The sequence below is a fragment of the Pteropus vampyrus genome, unplaced genomic scaffold (genome assembly GCF_000151845.1).
Source record: "Pteropus vampyrus isolate Shadow unplaced genomic scaffold, Pvam_2.0 Scaffold218, whole genome shotgun sequence".
Taxonomy (NCBI): Eukaryota; Metazoa; Chordata; class Mammalia; order Chiroptera; family Pteropodidae; genus Pteropus; species Pteropus vampyrus.
This window is the reverse complement of record NW_011888999.1, coordinates 2,379,740-2,404,293: the sequence shown is the minus strand read 5'-3', so window position 1 is coordinate 2,404,293 and position 24,554 is coordinate 2,379,740. Positions and strand designations below refer to the sequence as shown.

The window sequence follows — 24,554 nt, the reverse complement described above, 5'->3', positions numbered from 1 at the left end:
AGAAGTGAGTTAAGGATGCAGCTATCAACCCTTTGGAAGGCTTCAGGTTACACTCTGAGCTAATTCTTCAGCATAATCATAGTAATACAACCTCTGACATAACTGAGTACTGAAGGTGACCTCTGAGTTCATCATGTCAAGATCAAATAATAGTTCAAAATGGTTAACTTAATTATTCTATAATGAGAGATCTTTGCCAGGAACTTTGCTTGTCACTGGTGACTGCTGGGGGAGCCACAAACATGCACAGTAACAGCACAGTTCTATAATTTCTTTGAATTAGAGTATGTATGGAGTACAATAGCAACATGAAATGAAATTCCTTGTGGACTATGACTAAGAGGTATTTAGTCAAGTCCCTTTTTCTTGATCCAATTAGTTTAGAAGAAAAGAAATTGTTCTTGTGTTTGTGGCCAATTACCTTTCTATCTTGACTAGCATGATGATGATGATGATGAAAGAGTAGGCATGATAAGACATTACGAGAGGTGAAGCTGTTTTACTTAACCCCTGTGCGAAGATCATTGATCTTCTCAGAACAATTAGATAGCCTGCTAACAACTAATGCAAATACCATTTACATCACTTTTTAAAAAGATTTTTATCAGTGTGTAGGAAGTTAAATTCCTCAGCACAGTCCAGGAGCACAGGTACCAGGCTTTCTTCGTTTCTATTCCTAATTCACCTACCAAAGAGCAGAGTTTTCAGCAAGGAATCTTGGTTCATCAGGTCAGGTTAAAGAAAAAAGAGAACTTAGATCCTGAAACAGAAAGTCCTCAGTTTATGAATGACACCTTGAGAAGCAAAGAAGGGAGGAGTGGCTTGAGCAAGGCCACCCATCTGGTCAGGGACAGAGTTGTAAATGAGATCTAGGGCTTCTGAACCCCATTCCAGCGCACTTTCTCGGGATACTTATGAAAATTTACAGTTTTTGTCAATTGAATTTCATATTTTACTAAAATAATGTATTGAGTGGACCTTCAGAAAAAAGAATCACAAACTAACCACATCTTGTCACAAGACAGACATTTTAAGTTTACCATACCCAACACAGACATATCTGCCGATGATTTTATCATCAAAATCCCCCAAAACATACAAATAATTAGGATTATTTTACTAATTTCTAAGTAATTTCCAAGAATATGCTAGAACAGGTCCATGGTGAGCAATCAACAAATTTTGACCAACAGAATAAATCAAAACAGGGAATCATGTCACTGTCAGTTTTTTCTCAGACAAAAGTATTTCAAGAACCCAAAAGTAAAAGAGACGGTGCAATGCTTGAGAATACTATTGAAAAGAATACTGAGATAAGTATTAATTTAAGCAGCAACACTGCACCATGCCAAGCACTCACTGAGTAAACAATATCCCATTTCATTCTCACAACAGCTCTATAAAATAAACTCTCATTTTTGATCAGCTGAATCTTGACTCAAGCTGGACAACCTCTCTAGACTTTAATTTCCTCATCTGTAAAACAAGGATAATAATAAAACCTATTCCCTTGTAGGGTTCTTGTGAGAACTTGAAATAATGGCTCTGAACTGCTTAGCAGAGAGCCCAGCACATAGTAGTTGCTAAATAAAAGTAGCTCCTGATATGATTGTTACTCCCCAGTTGCCTCATTAAGTTTTACAGAAGGTTATGGTTTATAATTTCTTTTGCAAATCTTAGAATACAGAAAGAAGGCAAGGTGAGGTAAGAACTTTCAAATTCCTCACTTACAGCTATATTAACACTTTAAGGGACTTTTCCTTATTAAGAAACTATGTCAGAAGCATTCTAAATGCCCTTTGATTTTATTTAAAAGATTTTTCACAGCTTCAATAAGGAAATGATCAAAGAATATTTCATTTAAAAGTTTTGAAGTTAACCCCACTTGTAAAAATTGGAGGGAAAAAGGTTACTGCCAACTCCCCACATGGAGAGAACAGCCTACTAGTAGGATCCTGCAGACTAAATACTGATTAGTAAGATGAACAAGAAAAATGAATAACTGGAGTTTGCCATAAAGATTTGATCCATGTTAGTTTATTCTTGATTTCCAATTAGAATGAAAAGAAACATAAAGGAACATCAAAGTTTTTCGAGAAAAGGAAAAATCCACTTAAACTTTACCAAATTGTTCTCTGGTTTTTTCTTGCTATTTTTATCCTTTCAATATACTAAAAGCACTGATTGTACTAAATTGTGCACCCATTAGCATAGAAATAATGTAAAATAATTCCATTGGCACAATGATAAAAATAAACTAGTTAAATCTCACCAATTTCCCTGATCTTTAAACAGTCTTTTCATTATTCAAAACAAAAGTTGTAATAGTAATCACCAATTACAGCGTTGTGTTTCTAGCTCAGGCTTCTTTCAGAGGTCTCAATGAACTGAATGTCTGAACTTGTTTTTACCATCTAATAGTTCCCCAAGAAAGATTAGGGTAAATGACAGCTTCCTGGGACATCACAGGGTCAGGTGCGACATTTTTGTGAAGAAAAATGCTGGCGAGGGGTAAGTCTCAGTGTCATGTCCCCTGCGGTGTACAGGAGAGGGCTGAGGATTTGGAGCCAGAAGACAGCTTGACTATTGACTCAACCAGTTACTAGCTGTGTGACCTTTAAGTCACTTCACCGCTTAGAATCTTGGTTTTATTACCTATAGAATGGGATCACTAACTTAACTTTGTAGGATTGCTGTGAATGTTTAAAAAGAATATTATGTTCCTAACACTCTGCTTGTACTTAGTAGTAGTTTAGTAAATGATAGCTATTTATATTATTATCATATTCATCATCTGCTTTCTCATCATCATATTCTCTGAGTCTCAGTGTAAATCAAAGGGAATAAAATTGCTTATTCCAGGGGGCTATCATGAGGACTTAATGACATATGTGAAGGTGTTTTGTTGTTAACTGTCAGAGCTTTGTGTTACTCTTGAAAATAATAATTAATGAACAGACTTGAGCATCTAGGAAACCCTTTTCACTAAGCTGCAGTACAAATAATAGGGTTTACAATCATTGAGGAAAACTAAAATTATCTTTATTGCAGAACTTAGTAATGTCTCCTTACAAATGGCTTTCAGTGCTTAGATCTGAAGGTCTGTGGGATGCAGAGCCATAGATAGAGCACAGAAGGTAGGGAACAGGCAATAGTTCGTCACCACCAGCCCCTTGCAATTGCTGATAGGCAGATTTTGATCTTTAGATAACCTCTGGTAGAACAGAGAAGAGGCATTCTTTTATGGTGCCAAATTCAGGGCAAAAGAATGATTTAAGGTAAACTTATACTCAAGTATAGTGATAATCAAAGACCCTATTTTATTTGTGGTAGAACATTTTTCTCCATCCTTGGCATTCCCTTTCATAGACATTCCTTTCATTCCTGATCATTCTTCCCCAAGGGAGATGGCATGGATTAAATGATTGGGAAGTTGGGAGCAGAAATTGACCTTGTATAAGCCAACCCTTTGTCTTGGAAGTGGCCTGAATCACTCTAGTTTTTAGAGGCTCCACCATCAGCTTCTTGTTTTTTTTATTTTTAGAAATAGACGTCTTAAACTGGGTATAACTTCCACCACCATTTCCCACCTGCTCCCACACACAAACTCACATAAGCATTCCACTGTAATCTGGCTCTGACTCTCAATTCTCCATGTTCTTGAACTTCTTCAAATGTTGGTACTCTCCAAGGTTCAGTCCCTAGTCTTCTCCACTCTCCCATTGTACTCTCACTTGGCAATTTCTTCTAAATTTATTGTATATCAAAAATGATTAAGTTTGGTTACATATAAAAATCCCAAAATAACAGTAACTTAAACAAGAAGTTGCTTTCTATCTCATGTATATATGATGTCATGGTGGGTTGTTCAGGGCTGGTACGGCAGTCTATGAATTTGTCAGAAACCTTCAGCCTCCTTCGAGTGTACTGATCTGCCATTCCTGGGGTGATGGCCTTGTCCTCAGTGTCCGAAGTGATTGGTAGAGCATCAGACATCACATGTGCTTTGCTAAAAGTAGGGAGAACAAAACAAGAATATGACATCTTCTTAGTAAGTAGACTTTCCAGAAGTACCATATACCACTACTGCTTACATTTTATGTGTCAGATCATAGTCTCATGGATATAGCTAGATGCAAGGAGATACAAGAAATTTCAACCTTTAGCTGTATGGCAATACTTAGTACTTAGCTAAAACTGGGGGTTCTATCAATTTAAGAGAGAAAGGTAGAGAGTCAAACATGATTTCAATGATTAACTCTGAACTAATGACTTAAATCTATCTCTAGACTTAACTTGCTCACGAATATAAGTTCTCATTTCCAACCACCCGCTTGATTTCTTCACTAAGCGATTATGTCGAAAACAAAGTTCATTCATTGAATTTATCTATAAGGAATGAAAGTCTTCCCATACACGCAAGAGGGTTCTTTACATACAGAATGATACACCTCCTTATCAGGCTTTCAAATTCTCCCATACACTATACTCCATCTACTTTTCCAACCTCATTTCCCACCACACCCCCAAGCTAACTCAGTGAACTCCAGGAATTCTGGACAATGAATAGTTAATTCTCTAAACTCAAAGCATTCTTTGGTGACTTGATGCTTTTATTCAACTTTCCTCAACCTCTAATGTTCTTTATTTTATCTTTTTTTTGGCGAAGTCATATGCATTCCTCAAGACTTGCCACAAATGCCAACTTTTCCATGAAGCCTAGTCTAGTAATTAGAACTAAACTGTCTTCAATTTATTCAGCAGCATGTTGTTAATTACTCATTTATGTACTCTTTACATCGTTTATAGTCCTATAATTATTTTTGCGCATGACTATTTCCCACCTGGACTAGAATCTCATTGATGTGTGTGTGTGTGCACTGGTTTTTCGCATGTAGTAAGTGGTTAACTCATATATGCTGAACAAATGAATGTTAACATAAAAGTAGGTGCTTTACTTAATCAGTCATCTTCTGAGAGCTGATTCTCCTCTCTGGTAGAAAAGATGCTCTACAGAGGCAGACATACAGTGGAGGGTCCAGACACAAAAGACAGACAGATCCGTGTTCAGTTCCTAACTCTGTCACTCACTTCTAGGTTACCATGGTCAAATGACTTAATATTTGTGAACCTCATTTTTTAAATTGGCTTTCAGGGTTTTTTAATTTCTTTATATTTGTAAAATGAAGGATTAATAACAAATTCAAAGTGCTCTTATTATTTAATGCCAACATATGTAAAGTGCCTACTCTAGTGGCTAACCAATAGCCAGTACTCAATAATTGTTAGTTTCCTTCCTCATTTCTTCCTCTTCTTGAATCCCATACCATCAGGTAATAGATAGACTAAAGCATCTTTACCTGGAAAAAAAAATATGCAACTGGTATTTTCACGTCATGTGTTTAAGACAACAATAAGTCATTTAAAAAAAAAAAAAACTTCTAACAGTTTTATCAAAATAGTATTACTGGAAATTATTTAAAGCCATCAAAAGAGATATTTATTAGTGTATCAGATTTTGAAAACAACAAAAATCAAGGGGGCGGTGTGGAGAGGGAGAGAGAGAGAGAGAGAGAGAGAGAGAGCGCGAGCGCGAGCGCAAAGTAATACAAAAATACAAATCCCAGTGAGAGATTTTGGACTAGGTAAGGGAACTACCACCAGAGCCAATTTATGGAAATTATGAACTTTGTGACTTAACCATGAAATTACAAAAGCCCATATCTCTGTGGATTAGCAAACAAATTACTTCACTCAAATATATATTTCTCTCCATGTTTTATAGGTTCCATATTCTCCCTTCTTGATGTTGGTAATTTCGTCTTCCCTAACTAATTAAATGAAATTGAAAATGGCCCCTTGTGGATATTCCTTCCTGTCAGAATTGATCTAAATCTGTCCTAGGCAATGAGCCTCTTCCTTGCCAAGCAGTCTGCCTCGATTAACTTCACAACAAGTTAGTTCCTTTAGGATGCTCACCCAACTGTAAAACAGGAAGTAATGCTCCTCACTATTCCAAATTACCACTCTATGTGGCATTTCTTCAAAACCTAATACCTGTTTTCCTTTAGCAAAGTTGATGGGAATCAAGCATTCATCTGACCTAAGTATTCCACTACCACTTATCACTATACCTAAAACTCAATGATGAAATACCTGTGAGCAATGTAAGCCTGTTTTCGGGCTTCGTTTATCAGTTCTAACCTTTGATTCAAAACAAGAAGCACAGCAGCCAAATGTATGTCTGTGATACAGAGCCGAGAGGATTTTTATTTTTGTGAAGTTTGTATTAAATATTGCTGCTAAAATCAGAGGTGACAGGAAAAATGAAATGCCAGCTTTATGAGTTATCACCCAGAGCTTGGGTTCCAAAACCTTTCCTTTGCTCTATGGCTTAAACCCTGGCACTATTGGGAGAAGCTTGGGGTCTTGCAGAGCACGAGGTCTGGCCAGTCCCACAGAACCGGGGAGCTGTGAGGCTGTCCCACTCAACATTCAGAGTGGGAAGCTTTCGGTTGCCTCCACAGGCTGTATGTCTTCTGCTGTTGCATTTTATGGATGAGGCACCACAAGCAATCCAAAAAAGCAAAGTCATGTTCCCAAGGTCACAAGGCTTGGGTTCTGAATTCAGTTCAGTTCAATTTAGCCTCGTGCTGTGAGTGCCTCTTCCTCTGTGCTCAGTGTGAGAGACAGAGATGAATGAGACTCTTTCTCCTAACCCTCAGGAGCTGAGCAGTCTGGAAAAAGAGGCCCACAGGCAACTCAACTACAACGTAGCCTGCTAAGTGCAAGAATAAGATCATGTACAAGGTAGCAACCTGGAACAGACAAGGGAATAGATAGCCCTCTCTGTAGAGGCTCAGGAAGGGCTCCCAGAGATAGTCACGAGTTTCAAAGAATGGATTTAAATTTGCCAGATGATTTTATGCTGATTTCTTTACATCTAGTCGATGCTTTGATTTTTTAAACAATGTTAAGGAAAATTCTTAGATGAAAAATTCCATCTGCACTGTGCAAGTTGAACAGTGGAGTGTGTCTGAGAGAGGAAAGGAAGATGTTCCATGGACCAGCTCATGTACAGGCTTCCAAGGAGAGGTAACAAAGGGGAGAAGCTGAAGGAAGAAAGCTGAGTCCTCAGGATGTGAGATTACTATTATTACAGAGGAGGTTCCCATTAGGAGAATGCCTGAAGGACATGCCTGCTCAGTTGGGTGGGGTACAGATGTGCTACCACCACCTCTCAGCTATCAACTCCTCTCTGAGCACCTGATGGAGGTTCCTGCTGTGCGATCTCATGGCACCCCATACAAATCCTATGATAGCACGTATTGCACTCAATTTGAACTATGTTTAGGGCCTTTGCCCTGGCTGTTCCTTCTTCCTGGAACACTCTCCTCAGGTGCCTGCATTGCTAACTCCCTCACCTGCTTCAGGCCTTGCCTCAGATGTTTCTTTCTCAGTGAGTCCTACTGTGACCACCCTATTTAAAAATATAGCCTTTACCAGCACCATAACTCTACTTCATCTCAAAATCCTGAACCCCACTTACCTTGCTCTATTTTCAACCTTTTCCATTGCAATGATCAACTCCTAACTTACTATACTATTTTCTTATTTATTTATTGTTTTTTACTCATTTTCTTTCACTAGAATATAAGCTTCATGAAGGCAGGAATTTTTGTCCGTTTTCATTCACTGATCGGCTCCAAGGCCCTAAAATCATTATTGGTTACATACTCCATAACTATTTGATGAATAAAAAAATGAATAAGTGAGTAGCTGAATGAATACACCCCTTACCTATATTCTCAATCATTTAGCTCCATGAGGACAGGAAGCAAGCCTCTTGTTCACTGCTGAGTCCTCAGCAAATAACACAGTGATTGGCACATAGCAGGCAGTAGGCACTCTATAAATAATATAATATTGCTTTTGATATTTAAGTGACTATTATCTCATATCTGTGTGTGGAAGTTAAATTATATCCTAAACTTGATGTTTTCTACCTGACTAAGAAATTCTCTGTCCTCATTCAGTAGGTGATAATGGGAGCCTTTATCTCACACATGAGAGATTTTAAAGGGAAGTTTTCCTTAACCCCAGATCTTCTCTTGTCTCAATCCAGGCCTATAATTCCCATCCAGTTTTCTGAAAATTCATAGAAAGAACAAAACAAAAGAAAACAAAAAACACAAGCCTGGTTTTGGGGGAGCTGAAGTGATTGCCCAATAGTCTGGTTTTGCAGTATGTGAATTTTGTTACCAACCCTGATCAATCACCATGAAGAATTTGGGGGAGTTATATCAGATGTTCTTAGATGTCTTTCTTCCCTTTTCATATGCTCATGAGGGAAATGAACTTTCTCCAGCACCTCCTCTAAGCCAGGCATCATGCCAGCTGATATCACTTGTCAGTCAGTAAATACTTAAAAGAATGTATTATTGGAAAGCAGAGGTGGGCTTGCTTTGTTTACACTTCTGTGAGCAACACTAGAAAAAAGGGATGGAATTTATAGGGAATAAATTTAGATTTGATTCAGTTGACAAATCCTGAGCATCTACTGGGTTCTAAAAGCTCTTGTATATGTAATTCTTATAAGGACTCTGTTGGACAGAAGTTCTTGCCCCTCATTCTGCATCTTTGGAGACATAGATATAGAGACGAAAATCACATAACTGCTTCAGTGGCAGAGCCACTATTTGAACCCAGGTCTATCTGATGTCTGCATCTCATGATCTTTACATGAGTGTTCTATATATAAATTTAAAGTTTAAATTGTAATTGTGTATCAGCAACAATGAAATTCCTTATCATTATATTTCTTTTTCTCCACTGCCAGTTAACGGATTTGTGGTAGTAAGACCCTAAAGAGTGAATATCAAAGCTTGATCTACATTTTTAGCTCAGATCAGAAATAAGAGGTTGCAGGTCTATATCAGCCTTTCTGAAATATGTTGATTAATATCTATTGATTGCCTGATCAATAAGGCTTGAACATAAGAGCTTTTGTAACTATGATAGCCTGGGCTATTTATCCTGACCATGTTCTTCTTTCTCATATTTCATTTTCTGAGTATCCAGCAAATAGCATTTAGGGGAGAAGACAATGATTTTAAGAAGATTGATATTACTGGCCTCACCCCACCCTGAAACCCGAAGCACCATTTGCTATACTCTGTCAAGCCCTGCCCGGGCAGGTTCAGATTTGCCTCTGCTTCTCTCAGACGAGGGGCCTGTCATTTGGCACCACAGTGTAAACCAACCTGACAGATTGCTAGGAAAGCCTGAGAGAGAAGGCAGGCTGGAGTGGGCCCCATCCCTGGAGACTCGGATGATGACTTGTCTTAAACGATCAACACGCAGGCCTCCAGACGTGCAATCAGCTCACACCATGTCCCCTGGGGAGTCGGAAACACTGGAGACACAGAAGAAACAGAGAGAGAGAGAGAGAGAGAGGTTTGTTGCCACTGGAAGAGATGCTTCTTCCCCAATTATAATCAAAATGCTGCAGCTGCAAAAAGGCCCAGGCCATGAGGGCCTCTGGTTGGTGCTCAATTATTTCCATCTTCAGTCATGACAGCGACTGCCTGATTCTTTGTGTATAGTAGAAATTGATGTTTTCCCAACACCCTCCTAACTCTGGATGAGGACAGAGATGGAAAGAAACAATCTGGAATAATGAGAAGGGTATCTCTAAAGAGCACAAAATTGCCTTGCAAGGTTATTTATGATTAAATGACATAACCCATGTGATACCACAGTCCATGGTACAGAGGGCATCTACCCTTCTATAAAATGGGAACAATGCCTACATTATAAGGGGTATCTTTTGAATCACAGATAATAAATACCTGGAACAGTGCCTGACATGTCATAAGGCCTACTATGTGCTCAATAGTCACTCAATAAACAATGTCATGTTGGTTGATGGTCTCTTAGCAAGAGTCAACACAGGCTAAGACTGATTTGCTGGTAGCTTTAGCCACCCTTTCCATTGAGAACAATTCATTATTGAACTAAATGGGGAAATAAGTGGCCTTGTTAGATCTTAATTAGTCTGGAAATGATGACTCGTCCACAGGGGTGTCGAGGTTACGATTCCTCAGGGAGATGTGAGAAGTTATCAGTACAGAGTTACATTTTCCTCTACCCTGGGGTGAACGTGTTCTGACTTGGAAGTCAGGAATATTGCACATATATTCATCATTTCCTAAGAAAGACGGGGGGACCTGTGCTGGGCGCTGCTCAGGCCTTCCTTACTTATTGTTTCCAACTGCCAAGGCCTCTAAAGGAAAAGAAATTGCATCCCAGGGACTTCCCTATGACAAGTATAGGTGACAGATTGAATAACAAAAAATAACCTTTATTGGGCATCTGTTATGTGGTATACTCTGGGGATAAAAGGAATATGAACCCCATGCTTATACAAACTAAAATTTGCAAATATTAAAAATCACAATACAGGGTGATATAAGAATACATGGGAAGAGCAGTTAACTCCCAGTGAGGAGGGGAAAAGAAGTAGTTCTGGGATTGATGAAAGAGATGACACAGAGTGATTTTCACAATGCAAATACAACCCTAGGAGACACATATTAATATCAGCCACATGGACAGTTACCTCATTTCCCCAATGTGTTTTGCAGAATGGAAGCATAGAACACGACAGCTGAAACACACCTTAAATCATTTTTTTTTTTTTTTGGCCTATTAAGTATATAGAAGTTGAAGAACTAAGAAGTTAAGTAACTTACTCAAGAACACACAGTAAGGTTATGATGACTCCAGAACTAGAACCCTGCTCTCCTGACTCCATCCAAGTTTCTTCCTCCTTCCAGGTTGCCCTCTCTCTTTCTGAAACACTTATGTATCAGATTTGTAAGTGGGTGAATGAATGCTTTAAAGAAGAGGAAACAATTGGAAATTGATCATTCATAAAATAAAAGCAACTAAAGTTCAGATGTCTCTGCTCCCAGCCCAGCATCCTTTCCCACATCTTCCTGCTGGGAAAGTGCTTTGAGACGGTTTACTATATGTATATTTTTATATCATATTTAGAAGACATGAAATTACATTCTCTTTTCAATAGTTATAGAAATAACTTTCTCTTATCTCTAGAGTACAGAAGGAGTAAAGTAAAGGAACTATTGGTTGGCAGTTATTGTGCTAAATGTTTTTCCTATGTCATTTCATTGAATCTCTGCAAATTTGCTGATATTTGGGAATGGTTAAGTCCATTTTATAGATAAATTCAGGCTTAGATTAGTCCACTGATTTTCCCAACAACACTCAGCTAGGAAGAAATGAACTCACTTGAAAGTGTCTCTTCACTCCAAACTCTGCATTTTGCACCATCTTCTGCCACTTACATTAACAATGGAACATACCCACCAAGCCAGGCACAGTGGGATGGAGCAGAGGGCAGATTTTATCTAGCTGCTTTTGTTCTTTCTCTTGCTGTGTGGAAAACTGAGAACCAGGTCTCTTCTAATCAAACAGAGGCCTCAACTTCAAGAGACTAAGGAAATTGAGTTGAAGCAGTCTGCTTCTTGGATCTTAAAGTTGTCATGGAAACAGAAGCTTCTCCAGCCCAAACAGGTTCACAGCACACGGGAGAGGGACTTGCTGGTTTATTTTCTCCTTTATAAATGCATTTTCAAAGACTTGGCTCAGAAGTTGGACCAGGGAGCTCCTGACCTTTGGTGGCTTCTGATCCAGTAGAGATGAGACGCATTCTCATTTAAGACTGGAGGTTGTTGGCTTCCCAAGAGAGGAGGAAGCAGGCTGCTTTGCAACTTAAGAGAAGAAAAAGACTGGTTCTTTTGTGCCTCAGTTTTCTTATCTGAAAATAGGGACAATAATATTTATCTCATAGGGTTTTTGTGAAAATTGGATGAAGTATAAATGTAAGAAATTAAAGCCTTAAGTTTTTTATCTGCAAAGCAGAAATAATCATTCCTATATCTCAAGCTATTTACAGGGATTTAGTAAGATGTCACTATGTAAAGGAAAGGTACTTTGCGCGTGATCTGGCCAATAATAAGCACTCAGCAGGCTTGAGTTATTGTTGCTGAGTATTTTTATTGTTATTGTTGCTGAGTATTTTTATTCCAAAAAATCTTTAACAGGATCATCAAACTGGTGGCCTTTGCCTTCTACCTGCCCTCTATTAAACCATGTTTCTTGTCCTGTATTATTAGTTTTCTATCGCTGCTATAACAAATTACCTTCCTCCATCTCCAAATCCAGCAATAGCAGTCCTTTTCATGTTGTATCTTTCTGACCTATTCTCCTGCCTTCTTCAAGATTAAGAACTCCTATAATTAGGTTGGCTCCACCCAGGATAATCTCCCCATCTCAAAAACCCTTAACCCTAATCACACCTGCAAATCCCTTTTGCCATATAAAGTAATATATTCACAGGTTCTGGGAAATAAGGTGTGGACATCTTTGGTGAGAGGGATTGCGGGATTATTCTTCCTACCATATCTTCGATAACCATGTGACACATCAAGTAATGTTTTCTGTTCCTAGAGGCTCTGTTCCTGAGAGTTCTCCCCACCCTTGGCATGCTGCTAACCAGCCTAAAGTGATTCAGCCAGAATCGATCCTCTGACCAACATGGAAAACACACATACTGATATGGTCCATGATTATTAAATATTACTGCAGTCTAAGCCCAATTGGGGATATGGGGGTGGTTTTGGTTGGAGAAAGTTGCTTGCAAAAACAACACGTGGGTTGGCATAGCAGAAAGTTCACAGACCTCACGGAGGCAGACAAGTTTTGTGTTGAGTTCTGCCCCACCACTTGATAGCTCGTGTGACTCTGGATGCATTGCTTGAATTATCTAAGTCTATATTTTCTCATCTGCAATACGGAGCTAAAATATGCATTGCAAGACAGTTGAGAGAACTGAATGTGCACTTAGTAAACTACTCATGCCTCTCTCTTGAAGTCTAGTCTATGGTGTCATTAGATACGTAATCATCAAATCATGAAACCATTGGTCATGAGGTCTAAGTATGACGTTCCTAATCAGGAAATCCAGGCTGGGCTTTTGATTCAGACACATCTACCTCTATTTGAATTCTGATTCTGCCATTAACTAGCTTTTTTTTTTTTTTTTTAAATTCAGCTATTTCCTTTATGAGATCAAAAATACTTATACAGCAAGATTGTTAGCAGAAATAATAACAAAGTGAAATTCATTCTATGTTGGTGTTGGGCACTTTACACGCATTATCCCATTGTTGTATGTCTATAACAATCTTTTGAGTTTATGTCATCGTTACCTGCATTTCATAGATGAGGGAGAGGTCATCTACGGCTAAGAGGTCATCTAAGAAGTTAAGTAACATACTGAAATTTACAACTAGGAATGACAGAGTTGGGACTTAAACCCAGGTCTCTTCTCTTTCCAAAGCTTGGCATCTAACCCATATGCAGCCTTCCTACCTACCCAGGAAACTGAGTGAGACGATGAATATAGAGTCTTTACCATATCGTGCGCACTTAATAAGCATAATTTAAGTCAGGTACCCAAGTATCTCACAGCCATGTTGCCCAGCCATGAAAATGAGCTGCTTCCCTCTTCCCTGCTAGACTACCCTGGCTGGCCTGCCTGGGGCCACCACACATTGAAATGCAGGAGGGGCAGGAGGAATGGGAGAGCCCTTGCATTATTCATGTCTAATTCTACTTGTCTAATGAACCTGTTAAAAGCACCCTGGGTAGAAAGTGTGAGTCTTAATGGCATTTTATAAAAGTTGCTGTGATAAATTAGCACATAAGGCAAATTAAAAACAGCTTATTGCTTTTTAAATTAGGTGATGGTGTACTGTAGCATTTTCCCCAGACCTGAGGATCCACTAATATCCAAAGGAGCCAGAAGCTGCCAAACTGTGTTTTTAGGAACCTGATAAGTCTGAATCAATGTGAACCTAAAGGGGAAGATTGTCCAAGATAAATAGCACCCATAGAAAGAGTGGGTCACTGAGCCCCTCTTCCTCTAGGACACCAACTACTAAAGGCAGGAGGAGGAAATGTCCCATCAAAGATTATTAGGAATAGAATAGAATAGAGAGCAGGAAAATAAATGTCTGACCTGGTGGAGACCTCTGGGAACAGTCTCTGCTCCCCTCTCCTTACACATGGGACGCTAAGACTTTTGAAGGCCATCTGAGACATTTCCACAGACCTGCATTGAGGATCTACTTAGTGCTGGTGCTGTGCTGGGTCCTGAGAATAGAGTGGTGTTTTAGATGTCTGTATACATAGTCCACATGCAAGACAGCTGTACTAAGTGGCACAGTTGGGACCCAGATCCTGTGATTCGAAGCCCAGTACCTTTTTCAGAATAACAATTATAATAGTAATAATAGCTAACATTTATTGAGCACTCACAAGCCAGGCTGATGTTGCAGTGCTTTACATATATGATTTTATTTAATACTCACCACAACTCTTTGAGGTAGCTGCTGTTATTACTATGCCTGTTTTACAGTTAAGAAAACTTGAAGAGAAGTTAATTAACTCTTTCAAGATTACACAGTTAAAAAATTGCAAACCAATATCACCCCCAATAAATTTAATAATTAATTAATTAATTAATTAAAAAGCTGCAAACTCAGGCAGTCTGATCCTAAAGCCTGCTTTCTTGATGACCACCTGTCAGCTTTCCTGATGGCTTTTCTATCTCGGCTTCCCACACTTTACATCCAGAAGGAGCCTGAAGCCAAACCAGAGATGCAGGTACTTTTAGGATCAGAAATATTGGGACAAGAACCGAATGGTAAGGGAACTTGGGGTGGGGGAAGTGAAGGGAAGATTAAAAGCTCCTGATGCTGCTAAGTTGTGAACACAGCCAGAGGTACTGTTATCATTGTTGTCATCATCACTATGTTATATATGATGGAACTGAGGCCTTAGAAAGGGTCCCAACTGTGCCACTTAGTACAGCTGTCTTGCATGTGGACTATGTATACAGACATCTAAAACACCACTCTATTCTCAGGACCCAGCACAGCACCAGCACTAAGCGGCTTGCCTGTGTAACCAGCTATACGGCTAGTATGAAGCCATAGCACCAGGACATGGCCCCAACAGTGTGGCCCCTGAGTCTGTGTTCTTAACCACTGTACTACAATCTGCTACACTACACCTACCAGGGTCTGGGTGCTTCATATGTGTTATTTTATTAATGCTCACAGCAGCAGCATGCGAATATAGCTATTGGACTAATTTTGCATTAAAAAACCTATATCTCAGGAATGTTAGTTAATTTATGTCATATCAACCAGCCAGAGGGTGACAGCTTCAGGAGTGGGTCTCTGTCCTGTCCTAGCCCCCTTGTCCTGGCTGGGACTTTGTTGAAGCCTTTGGTAGGGAACATGCAGATGATCAAGGTAGAAATGAGTCATTCTGGGAGCTTGAACTGAGAAACTCTCCCCATATTTCATTACTTGGGGACAGAGCAAATGGAAGAAGGGGCTGTGTTACAAGTAATTCAACTTTTCCTGCAGTATTTGAGAGCTCTAGATGCTATCTTCAGCTCTTTTTGATTGCCATGACAGCAGATGCAACATTTCTTTCATAAGGAAAAAAAAAAAGAAGAAGAAAGGAACAGAAGCATACTTGGTCCTCAGTGATATTAGAAAAATCTGTTTCCCGGATCTAGCTAGTTTGTCTTTCATGGTGGTTACACTCTAGGGAAATTCTTAGAATAGTATCAAAGAAGAATCAACAGGGAGGAGGCAAAATTCACTTCCCCAGAGAAATCGTATGCTCTATATTTGTGGTGGTGATTTGTGAGAGTAGGGGATACAGGAGGAAATGGACAATACAGAACTTGAGACAAATTGTCAGCTCTTTAAGGCAACAGCTAGTTACTAAGGTCTCAGCCATCATTTTAGTTCTGCTTCAAACTCCCTCACCCCACCAGTTATACATATTACACTTTGTTGGGCTTTGCAAAGGCTCAGCAAATGCTATTTAGTGGGGAAAACATGATACATAAAGCAAGAATTACGATTCATAGTGATAAACGTAATAACGAGGTAAGCAAAAAGATTGATCTTGTTCACATCATTTTGATCTCTATATACACACACACACATAAACATAGTGTATATATTTTCATTATTGCATTTTGAGCATTTATTCATGTCGCTATGTCGACCTCTGCAAACATCCAGTTTCAGCAATGTTCCAATATTCCAGTGAGTGGAAGGATCACAGTCCCCTGTGAGTGGACATTTGAGTTGTTACCGTTTTTCCCTTTTATAAAGGAAAGAATTCTATTGATACATCTGAGAGGATTTGTTCATAACACAAATATTTTCTTCAGAAAGATGCCCGTGTTGCTCTTTGTTATCCCCTTCCTTTCAATTATTTTAAAAATTTGATTGTAGTGGGAATGGGAAAAAAAATCTCAATTAGGTACTAAACTGCCTTTACCATCTATTATCACCTTGTCGCAAATGATGGTCTCCAAGGTCACAAATGAAAGTGCCCCAGTTTTAGGGGTTGATAGGCTTCCCTTGCAATCTCCTGGGGGAAGCAAAACTAACCTCAATTTGTGACCAAGGCAGTATGAATATGGACTGAGATTTGGGAGTTAGTTCTGGGAATTGGTATCAAATGGATGATGGGTTCTCAGGGCAAGAGTGAATAATCAAAACCATGAATCCTAAATCTGTGCTGCCAGAGATTCCTAACAATGTCCCCTCTTATCATTTCCTCCAGAGCCATGTTTGACTATGACAAGAGCAAAGACAGTGGGCTGCCGAGTCAAGGACTTAGTTTTAAATATGGAGATATTCTCCATGTTATCAATGCCTCTGATGACGAGTGGTGGCAAGCCAGGAGAGTCACCCTGGAGGGAGACAGTGAGGAGATGGGGGTCATCCCCAGCAAACGGAGGTAAGAATGTCTTTTCTATTCAGAGCATTTGCTTTTCAGCTATCCAGGGAGTAGAGATGAGGAAAGATAAAGATGTGGCAAACTGTTCACAAAATATCTATTTTAGCAGGATAGTCAATCTGTAGGGAAATTGTCAGTGATAACAGGTGACATGAATTAAATATTCTCACTCCCCTTATATTAGAGTTTTACCAAGACTGGTGTCTGTGATAAGGCATAAAGGAAGAAAGAGGATCTGCTTATGCTGTCTTCCTGAAACTTTTACCAGTATTCACATGTTCAAGACTATGACTATCATCTTGTATGCTGACTTACAAACTCAGAGGACTTATTTCAAAGGTTTAAAATTTACTAGATAATTTTATAGAAAGGCCAGGTAAAAGCCCAATAAAGTCTACATACAACGCTAAGGCCTTGGCTATGCATTACTTCCAAATACTGATGGAAAAAAACTAAAAACCTCCATTCCAAATTCAGATACCTGGGACAAGAGCTCTGAACATCTGGTGAGGTCAAAAGACTGGTTTTATAACTGTTTTTTCACTCTTTTAGTAACTTCTGTTCCCCACCCCACCCCACAATGCCCCACCTCCACTCAGATATTTAGTTCAATATGTCTCCTAAGTCAAAAATATTATACTCTTGCGTTTAAACGTTTCTTCAACTCTGCTTTTGAAAGGCAGGAATATACTTGAAAACAGCCAGCTCCTTCATCTGCCCCGGCAGCTTCTATTCATCACCACCAGAAAGGAAACTCCCTTCCCATGAATGTTTGTTTTGTTTTGTTTTGTTTTGTTTTGTTTTGTTCGCACTAAGATCTTATCTAAGAAACAAATTATCTTCACCCTAGAAAAGAGATGTGATACGAAATCAAAGTCAGGAAAAATGCTTGTTCAACGCAGTCACCAACTTTTCTCGAGCTGCAGGTTTCACAAAGGGCTCTCTTCACATCCAAACACCCCAAACCTTTGTAAAAAAATTCTCAGCGAAGTTGAGTATTCAAGTGCTGCCACACACAAAGTGATTCAGTGACGGAACTAGCACAAACTATAGTGGCAAGATATAAGAATAACTCTGTGGGACATTTGCACCTCCAAGAAGACTGATCTCCCATCTCTCTTCAGCTGTGACCACATAGCCTGGAGAGGAATGTGGGGGGAGGGCAGCAGGCCAACTGACTGTTCCACAGCTGCTTTAGTGGAGAGGAGTGACAGGGAAGCAACTGGAGCCCCAGGGAACCTCCCCACTTCCTATGCCCATGCGTATGAAATTTCCACCGGCACAGTTTTCTGGGTCTCTTTATACCTCTGGGCTACTGGGTAATTGCCTGACATTGCTTTGAGAGGACATTCTGTGTTTGTACCATGGCTTATTGTGTTTTCTGAAAGATTATGTATTCAAAGCAGTTTCTCTCAACTCTAGTTTATATTCTATATTTCTCCATTTCCATTTACTTCAAAAAAAAAAATGTCAAGGCAACATGCATTTTCGTTTGCTTTGATTTAATTAATCAGAGCTGTCTGAGGGGCTGCTCTGTAGGAAAAGGAGCCATCTTTTTGAATAGGGCCCCTAGGATGAAATGGGGTGGTAGAAGGAAAGCTATGTGGGAATAGATTCAGCTCATTTTAAAGAAATTTTTTTACTAGTCGGAGCTGCCTACAGATGGTATGGATTACCTGGGAATATGGTGAACTAAATGGTTTTCACACCAAAAAAACATTGTAAAAACCTAAATATGCCCGCTTCCTCCCTTCTGCAACCCCTCCCACACTAAGATTCTAATTCAGTCCATCTGGAGTGGATCCTGAAAACTTGTATTTTTTTGTAAATTTCTCCAGGTGATTCTGATAATAGAAGATCCAGTGTTGAGTAAAATTTAAAAAGGGATTCAAGATCTGGCTGGTGGTATTAAACTATGTGCTTTTCAGGCTCTTCTCAGCCCTGACGTTCTGTGGTTCTAACCAATCTTTTCAATAGTCCTCATGTGTTCTGCTACACAATCATTTCCCCCAACAAGGAACATTCTCAAATGTGGTAATCCTCTTGTAATTTTCCACCTGCTGGTGGTCATTCTTAAGATGGCTGTCTCTCCTATTTTGGATGAAAACCATTTTAACAACCATACTACAGCTGGCCTGAGAAAGAAGTTTGTCTAATGAGTCTAATATTGATATTTATTTAGGGTGTAGTAGTTCCCCCCTCTGCGTGTGTTCGTGTGGCTGTAAATAAATTTCTCTCAAATTTTCTTCTTAGAATTTCAATTCTTTCCAAAAATGTAACAATTAGTTTTATATGTTTATAAAAGTAACACAATCCATTGTAGAAAAGTGGAAAATTTAGGAAAGCATAAAGACAAAAAAAAATCACTTAAAATCGCATCCCACAAAGAGCTTTTTGCACTTATCTTATTGCAATTTAAAATCTGTCATGAGCCTCCCCTGGGCCTCTTGAATGCTTTACTTCTAAACGAGACGTCCTCATTTCACCCTGCATTCAGCTTCCTAAACTATAGCTCAGAATAAATGAAAGCTAGTACAAATATGATTTACTATTAGATCGTGGGTATTTTTTCACTTCTTAATTCCTCTCTAGCTCCTTTTCTGAGTACAGTTCTGCTAGTAGAACTTATCTGGAAAAATCTCATAATGGATAGCATCAGTGTGTGACTTTACCTTTCACAAAAACGTTTTTCTTTTGTGATTCTATTTAATCATCCCAATGAAACCAAGATGAAGGGTATGAAAATTGCCTTCCCCTCCTTTTTTGAAGATGATAAATAAATTTTATTTACCAAAATACTCCTAGGACATGCAAGACACATTTCTAAGCCCTTTACAATTAACTTATTAAAACCTCATCACAACCCTATAAGGGTGATACTATTATTATTCCCATTTTATAAATCAAGAGGTTGAGGAATAGAGAGGTTAAATAACTTGCTTGAAACTGCCCAGCTAGTAAGTGGCAAAACTGAGATTTGAATCCAAGACTGCAGAATTGATGCTCTTAATTCACATGCAATCCTAACTCCCAACATTACAAAAATAAGACCTGACAAAATTTAATTCAGCAGGCATTGCTTGAACAGCACCTGTGTGCCAAGTGGTGTCATCAAGTCACTGTCTGGAGCCCAACATTTATGGGACCAACATGTAACTGTGGCGCAGCTACACTGTGATTAGAACAATGAGGGCTGTAGTGTACATAAGGTACTGTCCCACTCTGCTATAACATAACAGTATATCACAGACTGGGTGGCTTAAACAATAAACATTTATTTCTCACAGTTCTGGAGGCTGGGGAGCCCAAATTCGAGGTGCTGGCTAAATGGGTTCCCAGTGAGGGCCCTCTTCCTGGTTGGCAGATGGCCTTCTTGCTATATCCTCACATAGCTAAGAAAGATTGTTTTTTCTCATTTCTTCTTAAAAGGCTCTAATCAAATTTATAATGGCTCCCCCTCTGACTTAATTATCTCCAAAGGCCCCACCTCCAGTACCATCACATTGGGGATTAGGGCTTTAACTGATTAATGTTGGGGAGGGGGGCACACAAATGTTCAGTCCACACTAGATATCAAGAGAAGTAAAAGTGGAGAGAGAGGGGGGAAAAAAATTAAAATAATTTCTCCAATTAATTAATTAATTAATTAATTAAATTTAATTAATTAAAGAGAGAAGTAAAAGGGAAGCAGACAGAGAGATGAATTTCATCTGTTGATAGCATTGACTATTGTGCCAGGTGCTTTCAAATACATGATTTTATTTAATCTTCACAAAAGCATCATAAAGAAACTGAGGGTCAGAGAAGTCAAGTTACAAGTCACTTGCACAAGGATGCACAGCCAGCCACTAGCTGAGCCCAGGTCTCTCGGGTAACAAGACCAGATGGCTTTACACTACACCAAGAGTCTACTAGGAGCCTTATTGTAGATCAGAAACTGTGCCAAATAACTTTCTTGTATTATCTCATTTAATATTCACCATAATTTTTGAAATCTGTGTTCATATTCTAATTTTACCAACATGAAACCTGAGATCCTAAGAGGTTAAATGACCTGCCCAAGTCACAGAGCCAGTAAGCAGTAGATGCAGAATTGAAACCCAGGCTTATGTGATTTCAAAACCTGGGCTCTCAGCATAGAATCTTTGTTTTCTGAGACTACGTAGTTTATGAGTAGCCAAGCTAGGATTTTTCCACAGTCTCTTAATCCAAGTATCTATTTATTACCCCACATTGACTGGCCACCTGGGCTCTCAGATGACAGCTAACAGCTGGCATTGTATAATGGTTTACTCACCTAGTCTTTTCAGCGAGCCTGTGGCCAGTAACATGGATGGCATTTCAACTCTCCCGGCAACAAGGCCTTGGAGCACAGGCAAAGGAACATCTAGCACCAAATGGTGTTCCCACCAACCACTGCTCAAAGCCTGATGTCATTTTGTGTTTGGCCAGAACCTGAAAATGCCAGATGGGAATTGGGTGAGAGGGCAGCGGGAGACAGTTGGGCTCATTAAAGCGTAACCATTTGGTACTCTCTGGAGATGCTAGGTGCCAGAACTGATTGCTCAAATTTTGCCGTCCTGTTTACATTTTCAGTATTTTGGTCAGTGACCAAACTAGGGTGGAGAGGATTATTTCTGCTTAAACAATCTAATTAATTGTTTGCCTCTCTTGAGTGTGAGAGAAATGCAGCAGTCCTTCTCATTGTGATTCAGTCTTTCTATACAGGTGGTCCACTGTTTCCTTAGGTAAAGGTCTATGGACCTTAATATCATCTATTTCTGCCAGAGAAGTCCTACTTAGTAAAATAATTACAGAAGGTGATGTGAAATTTACCAAGTAAAAAAGTATTGAAATGGTAAATAACTTTTAATCAGAAACACTGGTTGTTTGTAAACTCTCTGAGCCTTAGTTTTCACATTCAGGTCAAGAACTAGTAGCCTCCTTAAGGGCTTATTCATTCATTCATTCATTCATTCATTCATTCATTCAACAAAGATTCTTTAAGCATTTACTATATGCCCAGCTCCATTTTAAGCCCTGGATCACTGCACAGATTATAGATAATATAGATAAAGTGCTTAGCACATCTAATACTTTTGTGCATACTCAAATGATGGATATTTGCCTATTTTTAGATTTTGAGCTTTTGGTGCTCAAAAAAACACAGCATTATTTAGGGTCTTATTCCCCAGCCCCAATTTCCATTTCAGCAATAAGCTATCCACATGCATCCCAAGAAGTGGTAGGAGAAAGAATGGGGCTGAGGCAAATGAGGAAGAAAAGGTGAGCCATAACCACAGCTATGAAAGAGAGGGGTTTGCCGAGAACTCCAAAAGTCAATCAATGTGGGTCTCTGTGATGGGAAAGCTGGACTACGGTGGGATTTCAATGAATGTGAAAAGACCGCTGAGGGGAGAAATCAATTCAATACTTGTGATGTCATGTTGCAACTAGGTATTTAGCCAACATGAATTTCAGTGTTAAAAGCAAATTTATTCCGAATGTTGAGGCCAGCCTGTTAAGGTATGGTATTATCTCAGTGACTGTATGCTTGAATTTAATTATGGTTTATTTAATCAAAGAAACTTGGGACATAAGGATGCAAGGGAAGCGAGTGGTTATCATTTGTGAAAAACTCAGCCCGTACTTCTAAGGAACTGTACCTGCCTTAAAACTGTGTATGACCCATCCAAAAATCTCACTTTTTTCGAGAATTCCCATTAGGTAAGGGAGGCATAGAAGGTCCTTGAATGCTGTTTCTCAAACTGACTGTATATGGAAAGAGACAAAAGTTAGCTGTTAGCAAATACATGTTCAGGCCCTATTGCTATCAATTTCTAATTGCACGAACTTCAAGTCAACTTTCCCAACCATTAAACAGGGCTGACAATACATATATCAGTTTGTTATTGTGGGGAGCAGATGAGATGATGTATATGTGAAGGAATTTTTAATTAATAAGTATATGTTAAAGCTTCAGCACCACTTATATTATCATCATTATCATTATTAATGAGACTTTAAACCCAAATAGAAAGCAAGGCTTTTCAACTTCGTTCGTGAGTGAACCAAAACCATGTCACCTATACAGTAAGGCTTTAAAAGTTGTTGTTTATTTATTATATTGCCTGTTCGAAGATTAATAACACACCATAGCAAATATTAGGTGTGTGTGCCTGTGCTTATGTGTGTGTGTCTATCTGTTTGTCTGTCTTCTCATCCATCTGGCAATATTCTTTGCAACACCTTTAAGAGTTAAGAGATGGACCACTAAAAAATGGCCTAATAGGAACATGTCCTAAGAAATCTGAAAAGAATGAACTTAGGAACCAGGAGAAAAAAGTTAGAATGCTGTGGCCAAACTATTCTTACAATAGAATACTGAGTAGAGCCTAATATTATACTTGTTTGGGGTTCTTATGAGTTCTATGGGTTTATGCAGAATTTATTTGTATAGCCTAACCAAATAACCGTGAATCCTCTATATGCTGCAATCATTTTGGCAACATCTATTAAACTAGTGTTTTCCATAATTAGTCTGGTTAATGCAAAAAAGCCTAGATAAAGTTAAGGCTATAACAGCAGTTTTAGAAAAATCCAAATTGATGAATATGAATTAACATTTGCACTTGGATTAAAACTGAGAAAAGCTGAAGGAGCTCGGAGCAAGCATTTTCTCAGTGAGCATCTTTCCACTTGGCAGCTTACCTTATCTGAAATCTTCCTTGCTCTCCTCCCAACTGTTTTATGTTGGGTGAAAGTAGAAACTCTCAGTGGAACATATTGCTTTAATATCTGAAGTTAGATTTGAAAAATTCTGTTCAGCTGTTTCCACTCAAATATTCTACTCTCATATTGAAATAAATATATTCTGAAACTCCATTCTGTAACTATAGAAACCCTGATTCTTACTGTGTTTCAGCTGGAAACACAAAAGAGCTCTCAGTTAAAAAGAAGTATACTGTTAATTATTGATCTATGAATAGCTTAGATTTCATAAACCATTAAGTTTCTGTGGTTTTTGTTTTTTCCTCTCTTTTCTTTCCCCATTTCTGAATGAGAGCTAGCCATATTTAAATCAAAAAGTCATGTTAAAACAATGCAATGAATATTATTTCAGTTCAATAGTTATTTATTGAGGACTTGATATAAGGCTTGCCCTCAAGGAACATACAGGCTTGCAAGTGTAATGCAAAGTAAACGAACACAAGGGAACAAGAGATAATATAGACATAGAGATACAAATAAGTTCTATTGTGGCATAGAAGAAGAAATGGTCATATCTCACAAGAGAGGCTCAAAAAACAACCAGATATTTAAATTTCTCTCTTCCTCTTTTTCTACCTTAGCCTTCAAACAGACACAAGTCCTACCAATTTTATTTTACTAATATTTGTCAAGCCCTTCTCTCTTCTCCACCTCGTTATCATTTCTCATCATTTCTTGCCTGGATCATGGCAATAGCTTCTACATAGGCCTCCTGCTTTCCGCTCTCTCTTTCCTCCTCCAGTCTATCTTTCTCCTTCACCAGGGTCAGTTATTTAAAATGCTAATCTATCCTATCACTTCTGTTTTATACCTTCTAATAATTCATGAGGATATTTCAAGGAAAAAATCCAAGTCCTTAG

At 38.8% G+C, this 24,554-nt stretch overlaps 1 protein-coding gene and 1 long non-coding RNA gene across 5 annotated transcripts in view; one reads left to right on the top strand and one right to left on the bottom strand.

Annotated features, from left to right (window-relative positions):
- Nucleotides 1-24,554, top strand: part of LOC105300775 (disks large homolog 2) — a 277,157-nt gene that overhangs the window by 192,993 nt on the left and 59,610 nt on the right. For all 4 annotated transcript variants that reach the window (XM_011373138.1, XM_011373141.1, XM_011373139.2 and 1 more), the window contains exon 3: nucleotides 16,747-16,923. In XM_011373138.1, the coding sequence (XP_011371440.1) occupies nucleotides 16,747-16,923 (177 nt within the window). The remainder of the gene's footprint in view (nucleotides 1-16,746; nucleotides 16,924-24,554) is intronic.
- Nucleotides 3,735-23,811, bottom strand: LOC111747335. The gene is made up of 3 exons (XR_002783504.1): nucleotides 23,635-23,811; nucleotides 21,221-21,378; nucleotides 3,735-4,009 (listed from the first exon to the last, which is right to left on the bottom strand). It is a non-coding gene; the product is annotated as an uncharacterized LOC111747335 (long non-coding RNA).